The sequence below is a fragment of the Delphinapterus leucas genome, chromosome X, assembly GCF_059928025.1.
Source record: "Delphinapterus leucas isolate spDelLeu-1000000601 "Yukka" chromosome X, BTC_Dleu_Yukka2, whole genome shotgun sequence".
Lineage (NCBI taxonomy): Eukaryota > Metazoa > Chordata > Mammalia > Artiodactyla > Monodontidae > Delphinapterus > Delphinapterus leucas.
The window spans coordinates 101,153,796-101,167,833 of NC_143150.1; the positions used below are offsets into that span (position 1 = coordinate 101,153,796).

Consider the following 14,038-nt stretch of genomic DNA (forward strand, 5'->3'; position numbering starts at 1 on the left):
GCTGCAACTAATGAAGCCCGTGTGTCTAGAGCCCGTACTCTGCAAAAAGAGAAGCCACCGCAATAAGAAGCCCATGCATCGCAATGAAAAATAGCCCCCGCTCGCCTGAACTAGAGAAAGCCCAAACAAAGCAATGAAAACCCAACGCAGCCAAAAATTAAATCTTTAAAATAAAAACGAAAAGCTTTACAGACAAGCAAAAACTAAGAGAATTCAGTACCACCAAACCAGCTCTACAACAAATGCTATAGGAACTTCTTTAAGTGGGAAACACAAGAGAAGAAAAGGACCCACAAAATCAAACCCAAACAATTAAGAAAATGGAAATAGGCACATACATATCGATAATTACTTTAAATGTGAATGCATTAAATGCTCCAACCAAAAGTTACAGGCTCACTGAATGGATACAAAAACAAGATCCATATATATGCTGTCTACAAGAGACCCACTTCAGACCTAGGGACACACACAGACTGAAAGTGAGGGGATGGAAAAAGATATTCCATGCAAATGGAAATCAAAAGAAAGCTAGAGTAGCAATACTCATATCAGATAAAATAGACTTTAAAATAAAGAATGTCACAAGAGACAAGGAAGGACACTACATAGTGATCAGATCAAGGGATCAATCCTAGAAGAAGATATAACAATTAAAAATATATATGTATCCAACATAGGAGCATCTCAATACATAAGGCAAATGCTGACAGCTATAAAAGACAAAAGAGACAGTAACACAATAATAGTGAGGGACTTTAACACCTCTCACCAATGGACAGATCATCCAGACAGAAAATTAATAAGGAAACACAAGCTTTAAATGACACAATAGACCAGATAGATTTAATTGATATTTATAGGACATTCCATCCAAAAACAGCAGATTACACTTTCTTCTCAAGTGCACATGGAACATTCTCCAGGATAGATCACATATTGGGTCACAAATCAAGCCTCGGTAAATTTAAGAAAATTGAAACCATATCAAGCATCTTTTCCGACCATAATACTATGAGATTAGAAATAAGTTACAGGGAAAAAACATAAAAAACACAAACACGTGGAGGTTAAACAATACGTTACTAAATAACCAAGAGGTCACTGAAGAAATCAGAGAGGAAAACAAAAAATATCTAGAGACAAATGACAATGAAAACACGACGATCCAAAACCTATGGGATGCACAAAAGCAGTTCTAAGAGGGAAGTTTATAGCAATACAATCCTACTTCAAGAAACAAGAAAAATCTCGAAAAAACAATCTAATCTTACACCTAAAGGAAGCAGAGAAAGAACAAACAAAACCCAAAGTTAGTAGAAGGAAAGAAAACATAAAGATCAGAGCAGAAATAAATGAAGTAGAAACAAAGAAAACAACAGCGAAGAGCAATAAAACTAAAAGCTGTTTCTCTGAGAAGATAAACAAAATTGATAAACCTTTAGCCAAACACATCTAGAAAAAGAGGGAGAGGACTCAAATCAATAAAATTAGAAATGAAAAAGGAGAAGTTACAAAGGACACCGCAGAAATACAAAGCATGATAAGGGACTACTACAAGCAACTCTTTGCCAATAAAATGGACAACCTGGAAGAAATGGACAAGTTCTTAGAAAGGTATAACCTTCCAAGACTGAACCAGGAAGAAATAGAAAATATGAACAGACCAATCACAAGCACCGAAATTGAAACTGTGATTAAAAATCTTCCAACAAACAAAAGTCCAGGACCCAATAGCTTCACAGGTGAATTCTATCAAACATTTAGAGAAGAGCTAACACCCATCCTTCTCAAACTCTTCCAAAAAATTGCAGAGAGAGGAACACTCCCAAACTCATTGTATGAGGCCACCAAAACGCTGATACCAAAACCAGACAAAGGTATTACCAAAAAAGAAAATTACAGACCAATATCACGGATGAATATAGATGCAAAAGCTCTCAACAAAATACTAGTAAACAGAATCCAACAACACATCAAAAGGATCATACACCATGATCAAATGGGATTTATCCTAGGGATGCAAGGATTCTTCAGTATACGCTAATCAATGTGACACACCATATTAACAAATGGAAGAATAAAAACCATATGATCAGCGCAATAGATGCAGAAAAAGATTTTGACAAAACTCAACATTTATGATAAAAACTCTCCAGAAAGTGGGCATAGAGGGAACCTACCTCAACATAATAAAGGCCATATACGACAAACTCACAGCAAACATCACTGTCAATGGTGAAAAACTGAAAGCATTTCCTCTAAGATAAGGAACAAGGCCAAGATGTCCACTTTCGTCACTCTTATTCAACATAGTTTTGGAAGTCCTAGCCACGGCAGTCAAAGAAGGAAAAGAAATAAAAGGAATACAAATAGGAAAAGAAGAACTAAAACTGTCACTGTTTGCAGATGACATAACACTATACATAGATGAACCTATAGATGCCACTAGAAAACTACTACAGCTAATCAATGAACTTAGAAAAGTTTCAGGACACAAAAATAATGCACAGAAATCTCTTGCATTCCTATACACTAACAACAAAAGATCAGAAAGAGAAGTTAAGGAAACAATCCCATTCACCATTGCCAACAAAAAGAATAAAATACCTAGGAATAAACCTACCTAAGGAGCTAAAAGACCTGTACTCAGAAAACTATAAGACACTGATGAAAGAAATCAAAGATGACACAAACAGATGGAGAGATATACCATGTTCTTGGATTGGAAGAATCAATAATGTGAAAGTGACTATACTACCCAAAGCAATCTACAGATTCAATGCAATCCTTATCAAATTACCAATGGCATTTTTACAGAACTAGAACAAAAAATCTTAAAATTTGTATGGAAACACAAAAGACCCCGAATAGCCAAAGCAATCTTGAGAACAAAAAATGGAGCTGGAGGAATCAGGCTCCCTGACTTCAGACTATACTACAAAGCTACAGTAATCAAGACAGTATGGTACTGGCACAAAAACAGAAAGATACGTCAATGGAACAGGATAGAAAGCCCAGAGATAAACCCACGCACATATGGTCACCTTATCTTTGATAAAGGAGGCAAGAATATACAGTGGAGAAAAGACAGCTTCTTCAATAAGTGGTGCTGGGAAAACTGGACAGCTACATGTAAAAGAATGAAATTAGAACACTCCCTAACACCATACACAAAAATAAACTCAAAATGGATTAAAGACGTAAATTTAAGACCAGACACCATCAAACTCTTAGAGGAAAACATAGGCAGAACACTCTATGACATAAATCACAGCAAGATACTTTTTGACCCAACTCCTAGAGTAATGGAAATAAAAACAAAAATAAACAAATGGGACCTAATGAAACTTAAAAACTTTTGCACAGCAAAGGAAACTGTAAACAACAGAAAAAGAAAACCCTCAGAATGGGAGAAAATATTTGCAAACGAATCAAAGGATAAAGGATTAATTTCCAAAATATATAAACAGCTCATGCAGCTTAATATCAAAAAAACAAACAACCCAATCCAAAAATGGGCAGAAGACCTAAATAGAAATTTCTCCAAAGAGAACATATACATGGCCAAGAGGCACATGAAACGCTGATCAACATCATTAATCATTAGAGAAATGCAAATCAAAATTACAATGCGATATCACCTCACACTGGTTAGAATGGGCATCATTAGAAAATCTACAAACAACAAATGCTGGAGAGTGCGTGGAGAAAAGGGAACCCTCTTGCACTGTTGGTGGGAATGTGAATTGGTAAAGCCACTATGGAGAACAGTATGGAGGTTCTTTAAAAAACTAAAAATAAAACTGCCATACAACCCAGCAATCACACTACCAGGCATATACCAAGAGAAAACCATAATTCAAAGAGACACATGCACCCCAATGATCAGTGCAGCACTATTTACAATAGCCAGGTCATGGAAGCAACCTAAATGCCCACTGAAAGACAAATGGATAAGGAAGATGTGGTACATATATTCAATGGAATATTACTCAGCCATAAAAAGGAACGAAATTGGGTCATTTGTAGAGACATGGATGGATCTAGAGACTATCATACAGAGTGAAGTAAGTCACAAAGAGGAAAACAAATATCATATATTAACGCATATATGTGGAATCTAGAAACATGGTACAGATGAACCGGTTTGCAAGGCAGAAAGAGAGACAGAGATGTAGAAAACAAACGTATGGACTCCGAGGGAGGAAAGCGGTGGGGGTGGGATGAATTGGGAGATTGGGATTGATGTATATACACTAATATGTAAAATACGTATAAAATAGATAACTAATAAGAACCTGCTGTATAAAAAAATAAATTAAAAAATAAATAAATAAAGAGGCTGGGCAGTCACCTGCATTCATTTTGTAAGTTCACTCATCTTATCAACATTTAACAAACGCCTCCTATTCAAGGCAGATTATTTCTCAGTATGGTTTCCACAAGTCTTATCTATGTAAGGGACTTCCTGTTATTCTATTCAGGGAACATTTATTGATTAATTCCCTAATTCTAGAGAATATAGCCTATTTAAGACTTGTAGCTCTGAATGTACTTCATATAATTATGAACTAAATACCTTGGCACATAAAGGCAATAAAAAAACTAAAATGTTAAGTTCAGAAAAAAATATATATATATTCTAGATACTCAAAAAAAAAACAAAACCCAAAGATAAGAAAACATATTCTAGCCATTTTACTCAGATAACTAATGGAGATATATATATATATATATATATATATATATATTGCTTCTCTCACTCTCCCTCTGTCTCTCTCACTAGCACACACACACACACACACACACACACACACACACACACATACCCCTATAGTATTACTTCATATGCCAAAAGTAAAAATAAGGAAAGTCAAGAAGAAAAAATTGAAGTGATGAGCACATAAGGAAGATAATCAGTTAATCTAAAATAGAGGTTAATTCGAAAAGCAGCAAGGAAGGAATTGTATTTTACTATTGGGTTCCTTGACTCCCTCAAAAACCATTCTTTTTTTTTTTTTTAACCATAAAATAATACTTTTTTATAACTTAGAAAATAGATGGAAAGGCTAGTTATTAATTTTGGAAGACAGAAATTACAACAAACCAGTGTCTTCTGTATTTAGAATATCACAGCTAATCAGATAATTCAGCATAAACAATGACATTACTTTACTGGTGCTACCCAATATCTAGGTGATGTTAAACTAAAGAAAACTCTAAATAATTTATCTTAGAAACACAGTGGCTAGGAATATCCATTCTGGTTCTGCAAACAAAGACTTTGTTTCTTTTGAAAATCACAAAAACCATTCTTCATATCACTTAAGCAACTATAAATGGACATAAAAATCCCACATAAAACCATAAACTTCTAAAATAAGATATAAATTTGTTTCAGTAATAAGTACATGCTTTTTTGTAGGAAAAGAAAATATTTTAATTTTTACAAGGAATATGTTTTTCATTTTGAAACTTTATTGATGTGAAATGTACAATTTCAAAAGAGCAGTTTAGCATTGGTTTTGGTATTGGGTTTCAATTTCATAAGTTGATTTGAAGCCTTTTGTAAACACTATTAATTTAAAATATCTAAAATAGTTATATGATATCTTACAAGTACCCATATATAATACATTTATTTATTTATTTATTTATTTATTTTTTGGGTTACGCGGGCCTCTCACTGTTGTGGCCTCTCCCGTAGCGAAGCACAGGCTCTGGACACGCAGGCTCAGTGGCCATGGCTCACGGGCCCAGCTGCTCCGCGGCATGTGGGCTCTTCCCGGACCGGGGCACGAACCCGTGTCCCCTGCATCGGCAGGCGGACTCTCAACCACTGTGCCACCAGGGAAGCCCTACATTTATTTTTAACTAAATATCTTCTGTAGAGTTTACTGATGGCAGTTGTAAAACAGGCTTCTTCATTGAAACTATAAACATTCACTTCATCCTATAACTATGGAGACAATTTATGGGTTTTTGCCTCATCAATAAATTAATATATCAATAAAAATAAATGAATAACATCTCAGTTTTTATTGAGTAACTTTAATTACTATCATTACTATGTATCAAACATGGAATATTTATTAATGTATTCTATTCAGGGGATATTTCTTGATCACTTCCCTAATTCTAGAACATATAGCCTATTTAAGACCTGCAACCCAAAATGCACTTAATTATAAACTAAATTTCTTGGTACTGAAAGGCAATATAGAAACTAAAATGTTATTTACTTTAAAATAAATTTATTATATAAGGGTACTTATAAGATAGGGGTGTGTGTGTGTGAGAGAGAGAAAGATGAGAGATGCAAAGGAATAGGAAAAGAGGAAAATGTAAAGTTTCCTTTTCTTATTCTTTGTAAAGTCTATAGCTGACATATGACAGTGTTATTCTCAAAAGAGTGTACCTATAATAAAATTTCTATATGATTCTATACAATCTAAGTGGTGTTAAAAGAATGTGACTAAGTGCATAATCTTTGGAAACAGAAATTTGGTTCAAATTCCTGGCTCTCCCACTTAATATGTGAGTAAACTTGGGCAAGTTATCTCACACTATGGGCCTTATATCTCTTCTGTAAAACAGAGATGAAGATCTAAAAACATCCACATCTCAGGGCTGTCGTGTGGAGTCCATGATATCCAGCCTATGACCTAGAATTTGACCTGTGTTAATTGACAGCTGTTGACCTCATGATTCCTGTATTTATCCAAGCTTTGATTTCCATAAAATCAGCCTATCCCCATTCTCGTCCTATGTCTTACTCATGGATAACAAAGAGAGTGTGCAAGACTCTCACAATCTGCTCCTGCTATTCTTTCACCTTCGTCTCTCAGCTTTGCCTGGCCAGTATCCGTCAAACCAAAAAAACCCCAAAATATTCCCCAAAAATAAGCCTGTTTCAGCCTCCATATGCAGTGCATTTTTTTTTTTTTTTACAACTTGTAATACTCTGCCCACATCACCATCCCTCCCATAGATATATACAACCTCAAACCCCAGATTTTTTGGAAATTTAGGGAAAAGAAAAGCAGGATGTGCAACCACCAAGCTGAAGACACATGAGTGTGGAGGATACCAGCAGCCACGTTAGCAGGCTATAATTAATAGTTCTACAGCCAGGTGAGCCAAACCAAATGTGACAAAGTCAAAAGAAGAAAACTAAATAAAAAAGCCAAGCATGTTCACCTCCAAGGTAAGCCACGGTATGAAATGGTCTTACCTAAGTAAAAAAAAACCAAAACATAAAGAAATGAGGGTTTCATTTTTTCATTGCACCATGCGCCTCAACACAGACACACCAGATGCAAATAAAGTCTTTAATTTAGGACAAACATCAGCAAGTGTAGTTTGTCCTTTGAGATTTTACTCAGAAGCCCATGCAGCCGTCCCCAGTCCCACCCCCACCCCAGGACATTATTAGTTGCTCCTTTTGTGTTGCATTTTCTCTTTACCTCTATTGGTACCAACACTTTTTTAAAGTCTACCTTCCCTACTATATTGACCTCCATCAAGGAAAAGCCACTTTCTATTTAATCCTTGCTTACCCAGTACCTTGGGCAGAGCTCACAAGGATTACTCACAAATAAATATAAACTAACAGATAAAAAGCAATAAAAGAATCAAAAGAATCAAATTTATTCCAAATAGGCTGAGGTGAAAGGGAGGCTTTTGAGGACGTTCTTGCTGGAAAACCTCATTTATCTCAATGGGATCAAAAACGTGTAGTGAGAGAAAGGCAAAGACAGCTTCGGAGAGTTGAGAAGGAAGAGCTGATCATATGCACTATGGGAAACCAGATAAGGAGTTAACAAGGCATCAGTAAAAGGATTTGTCACTATTAAGGTTCCAGGGAATGTTTCCTTATACATGGAAAAGTCTTTTGTAGCCCATTTATGATTTCCAAAGGTTCTAAATTAGTTCCAAAAGCTCTACCTTATCCCAAACCTGCTAAATGTTGAATTGGAGTTTAGGGTAAGGGAAGAAGGGTGGGGAAATCTACTGAAGAGCAAATGAGTCTCAAGGCTGAAAGGAAACACACAACAACAAAAAGACAAGAAAATCATCAAATATATGACCCTCCTCTTTCTGAAGACTGTTGTCAGGTCTCCTTACATCCTGTTTGCTGACCAGACGTCAACACACTGTAACAATGAAACCTGTTTATGCCTCTCTTAGAGGCAACTGTACCACCGTCCAAGAAGCCATCTAGCTCACACAACATTTACTGAAGCTATTTCCTTCCTCACCTTGTGAACGTGGTCTGAGCCTTCATTAGCTTGAAGACATTCATGGATAAGTTATTCATGATTTTTATTGGTGAGCTCAAAGGTACACCTTACTTAGTGCTTTTGGCATTGAATTTGTGGACTAGAGGGAAGTAAAGTTAAACTTCTATGAACAAGGTCAGTAACATACAAAAGGACAGAATACTTCCCAGGATGGAGGCATGGAGTTCAGTTCTTGAGAGGAGCCTAAAGCAACGCCATTAAAAAAAAGGGTTTTTTTTTAATGTCAACAAAAGATGGACTGTGAGCATCAAAAGAGAAAAATAGGAGTCTGAGAGGTATAATTTAGATAATTTTATCCATCAACATATGTGAGAAAGGGACATGGAAGCTGGAGCTCAGAACTCCATGAACCGTGTCCTGGATACAGCCACGCTTTGCCTTGGATGCAACATTCCAGTACCATCTGTCTCTCTCACACTTCTAATTCCTAATGCATAAATCAATCCTTAGACTATAAATATGCTATATAGTAATGACCTCACTAAAAGTTAATAAATTATCACATAGAGTACATATTCATCTTTAGTATACAATTCACTCTACACTATAAACATTTTTAACAAACTTTATTGCTCTATACATTCACCTCTTGCCCTTTGGAGAGTCAAATCATCTCAGGGTATAATGTAAAAGTGAAATTTCTGGTCCTAAAAGGTAAGAAATCCAGAAACATGGTTTAACCAAGGTGTCCTTTAATTTCCTTGAGTCTGTCAAAGGAACGTGTAACACAATCAAATTGTTTGGAAACTCATTGTGCTGATGTTTCTCATTTTCATTTAATACTGACTTAGCATTTCCTTTGTGCCAGTTCTTGTACAATTACTCAATAAAAATTAACTCAATGAATTTCTCATTATTACAGATGAGATAGGTTCTGCTATGACGCCCATTTTACAGATGAGGGAACTGAGAGGCTCAGAAGATGACATAACTTCACCAAAGTTAACAGAGCCAGGATTCAAATCCAGGCAGCCTAGTCCCAGAGTATAGGCTGGCAGCCACTATCACCCTGTTTCTCGTGAAAGCAACACTGCATTTGGAACTTTCTTAAAAAACCTTTATGTCCAAAGTCATTATTTTAGATGTCCCTCTTTTAAACATTTTATAATAGTATAGAATATAAATCTATTATTCTTCACTGTCAGATACAAAAGAATCTACATTTAAATGCCTTACCACTTACCCCTGCTATGGCAGAAAAGAACACTGGTGAAAAATGACACAGGTTTAGATGATTTGAAGCTGAGATGACAGGTGAGCGCAGCATTAATTCCACTGGGAGAGCACAAAACGACTCTGCCTTTTGGAAAATTCACAGAAAGAGGTTGAATCACGTCACCATCAAGAAGCCTTGTTGGGGAAATCTGGGCACTGAAAATTGAATCCCTGTTTAAAGTTAAAAGAAAAACTTAGCTCAAAACATGCACAAGTAATTGGATTTAAATGTGGTTTCCTCTGTTTTTTGAATCATTAGAAAAATTAAAACAATAAATATCTACAATAATATGCCCAACTACTAAAGATATTTTTGTATCATCTCTCGTTTTCTGGTCACAATATAAGTAAAATTGATAATATGTTGATTTAACCAAGAACTACATGAGGTGATCAAAAGTTCCTTTTGACCTGTCAGGATTAAAATAACAGGGTTAAAATGCCTGATTAAGTGCAATGTGTTTTTAACCACAGCCATGCTAAAAGCATTGTCCTTAAATATGTCCTGACAAAAATTTACTAGAAATTACTGCTTGAACAGCTAAAGCTTTAATGCATGTAGACTAAACATTAACAAATGCATATACAGATATTTTTCTTTAATTTGGGTACAATTAAGCACTTGTACACATATATCATGAATATTTTTTCAATCATTACTATCAAAAAAATTCTACTAAATGTTTGCATATTTCATTATATACTATAATTTATTTAGCCAATCTAAAATGTTTGTGATTTTTAGTAGCATAGTATGTAGTATTCACCTCAATTCTAATTAATACTTGGTAAATTTTAGTTGTCAATAAATATTTCACCATATTACTTTGTTTTATTATATATGTAGGTTCCTACAGCAAATAAGAAGTGCTATCAAATGGGAATCATATTTCCCTAGTACTTTAATTAGAATGAAGATTATTCAGCTAATTAACTAGAAGAAATAAAGAAAGCTCTCAACTTGAATTAGTTAAACTCATATGGTTCACTGGATAAAACATGAAAAAGCAGTTTATAAATCAGGTTTGAATCCAATTCTGTTGCTAATTGTAATCAGATAAGTCATTAATGCTATTGACTTTATTGTATATATAATGAGAATAGGTTACATCATCTCTACAGTCCCTTTTACATGCTCATTTCATTATACCATGTTTTGTAAGACTCAGCTTTTAACTTGAGGTATTTTTAAAATTGATACCATTATACATTGATTTAAAAGCTGAAAGATTAAAAGATTAATTCATATATGAGACGTTTCTTGACCAAAAAAAAGTACTTTCTAGTACAATGTAATTCAAGTCATGTCTATTTCCTATTTAAGCAACAAAGTTTAGTGTCTACTTACAAGATAGGGTCTTGGAAAAACTATGAATCCCAAAGCTGTAAAGTTAAGGTTGAGGAACTACACTCTCTCACAAAATGGCATTTAAAGCAAGCCCCCGAGGTATAAGTAAGCACTCATCATATCTTGCAGGCCAAATGTTAGAAACTAAAGGCCGTTCTATGCTCCTCAACTTGGACAATTTTCATTTATTTCCAACCATTACATCACACATGGAACTCATTTTCTCTGGATCTCAGAATGCTTAACTGTAAAATAAGGTATTGAGCTAGAGAAGCTCTGAGGTGGGTCCAAGATCTGGTAGTTTATGAAAATAATGCTAATAGGCAATTCACATCGGTATACAAATCCTCACAATTTATATAATTTTAAGATGTAAACCAGCCGCTCTTTACATCTATTTCTTTGTATATATAGGCATATATTTCTAAATAAAAATTTGTTTCACTTTCCTGCTTTGTCATTTTATATAAAGGATATCAAAATATGTAGTCTTCCTTAACTTTTTATTAATCTCAATATTTTGTTTTCTAAGATTCATAATACAGTTGTCTCATTAGTTGAAGTTCCTCCACTTCACAGGTATAGAAATATTCACATACACATATATCACAAATTATTTATCCCTTTACCTGTCACTGGACATTTGTGCAGTTCCCAGATTTTGCTATTCTGACTAATGCAACTATGACTAATTTCAAGCATACCTTGTAGTACACGTGCACTTTATTTAAGTATAGTTGATTTATAATGTTATATTAGTTTCAGATGTACAGCACAGTGATTCAATATTAAAGTTATTATAAAATATTGGCTATTTACAATAGCCAGGTCATGGAAGCAACCTAAATGTCCACTGACAGACAAATGGAAAAGGAGGATGTGGTACATATATACAATGGAATATTACTCAGCCATAAAAAGGAACGAAATTGGGTCATTTGTAGAGACATGGATGGACCTAGAGGCTGTCATACAGAGTGAAGTAAGTCACAAGAGAAAAACAAATATTGTATATTAACGCATATATGTGGAATCTAGAAACATGGTACAGATGAACTGGTTCACAAGGCAGAACTAGAGACACAGATGTAGAGAACAAACGTATGGACACCAAAGGGGGAAAGCGGGGCGGGGGTGGTGTTGGTGGGATGAACTGGGAGATTGGGATTGACATACATACACTAATATGTATAAAATAGATAACTAATAAGAACCTGCTGTATGAAAAAAAGAAATTCAAAAAACAGTTATAAAATATTGGCTATCTTCCCTGTGTTGTATAATATATCTTTGTAGCTTATTTATTTTATACATAGTAGTTTGTACCTCTTAATCCCCTTCCCCTATCTTGACCCTCCCCCTACCTCTCTCCCCTCTGGCAACCACTAGTTTGTTCTCTGTATCTATGAATCTGTTTCCCTTTTGTTATATCCATTTGTTTTATTTTTTAGATTCCACATATAAATGAAAACATAACAGTATTTGTCTTTCTCTATCTGACTTACTTCACTAAGCATAATACCTTCCATGTCCATCCATGTTGTTGCAAATGGCAAAATTTCATTCTTTTTTATGACTGGATAATATTCCATTGAATATGTAGAATATATACACATCTTCTTTATCCATTCATTTGTTGATGGACACTTAAATTGCTTCCATACACTGGCTATTGCAAATAATGCTGCTATGAATACTGGGGTGCATTAATCTTTTTGAATTAGTGTTTTTATTTTCTTTGTATATATACTCAGGACTGGAATTGCTGGATCATATGATAGCTCTAGTTTTAATCTTTTGAGGAACTGCCATGCTGTTTGCCATAGTGGCTGCACCAATATACACTCCCACCAACAGTGAACTAAGGTTCCCTTTTCTCCACATCCTCGTCAACATTTATTATTTGTTGTGTTTTTGACAACTGCCATTCTGATAGGTGTGAGGTGATATCTCATTGTGGTTTTGATTTGCATTTCCCTGATGAGTTTTTCTTGTATATACTGTGAAGTGTAAATGTTGGGCTATGAAATATGCCGATGTTACACTTTACATAGTATTATCCAGTGTGGTCCTACTCACTGACACTGTAACTAGTAACCTGATTTACTAATGTTTGCCTACCTAGGACAAGCAAAATACTATCTTATTGCAGTCACTAATTTTTACTTCCAAGTTTACAAAGAGGTCAATTATATGTTTTCATGTGTTTATTTTCCGTTTTATCTGTGAAAGTGATTGAAACTTTTTGTCAACATTTCTGTTGAGTTACTTGATATTTTTCTGATTAATTTGTATCAGCTATTTATTTTATTGTTAGCATGATTTTAAGGCTTAAGAAATCTTTCTCTACCCACAGACATTAAAATTGTTTTAATTTTTTTTTGCCTATATTCAATTGCCTATCTTTTTTTTTTAATTAATTTATTTATTTTTGGCTGCATTGGGTCTTTGTTGCTGCGTGCGGGCTTTCTCTAGTTGTGGTGAGTGGAGGCTACTCTTCATTGTGGTGTGTGGGCTTCTCATTGCGGTGGCTTCTTGTTGCAGAGCATAGGCTCTAGGCGCACGGGCTTCAGTAGTTGTGGCATGCAGGCTCAGTAGTTGTGGCTGATGGGCTCTAGAGCACAGGCTCAGTAGTTGTGGTGCACAGGCCTAGTTGCTCCATGGCATGTGGGATCTTCCTGGACCAGGGCTCGAGCCCGTGTCCCCTGCACTGGTAGGTGGATTCTTAACCACTGTGCCACCAAGGAAGTCCTCTAAGTTCTTTTTTACATTTGACCTTTCACATTTAAGCCTTCAATCCATGTGTAATGAATTTTCGTGTATTAAGACAGGAATCCAGTTTGAAATATTCCATACAATCGATTATTCCAGCACCATTTATTGAATAGTAATCTCTTTGCTCCGTAGATCTATACTACCTTTGTCATATATTCAGTATCCATCCATGTGTGGGCCTTTTTCAACTCTATTCTACTCCTTTGCACATTTTCTCTATCACTGCACCACTATCACATTGATTTATTAGTCTTGATATTTGGGAAGCCAAGCCCTTCTCACCTTATTCTTTTTCTTCAGGGGTGGCTTGGCTACTCTTGACCCTTGATTTTTTCATATAAAATTTAGAATTTTACCTGTCAATCTCTATGAAAAAATTTATTTGAATTTTTAT

The 14,038-nt window shown here is 35.1% G+C and overlaps 1 protein-coding gene across 1 annotated transcript in view; it reads right to left on the bottom strand.

The window, feature by feature from the left end:
* The window catches only part of CFAP47 (cilia and flagella associated protein 47), a 546,463-nt gene that overhangs the window by 351,452 nt on the left and 180,973 nt on the right, over positions 1–14,038 (bottom strand). The window contains 1 exon segment of the mRNA XM_089904937.1: positions 9,482–9,692. Coding sequence (XP_089761063.1) covers positions 9,482–9,692 — 211 coding nt within the window.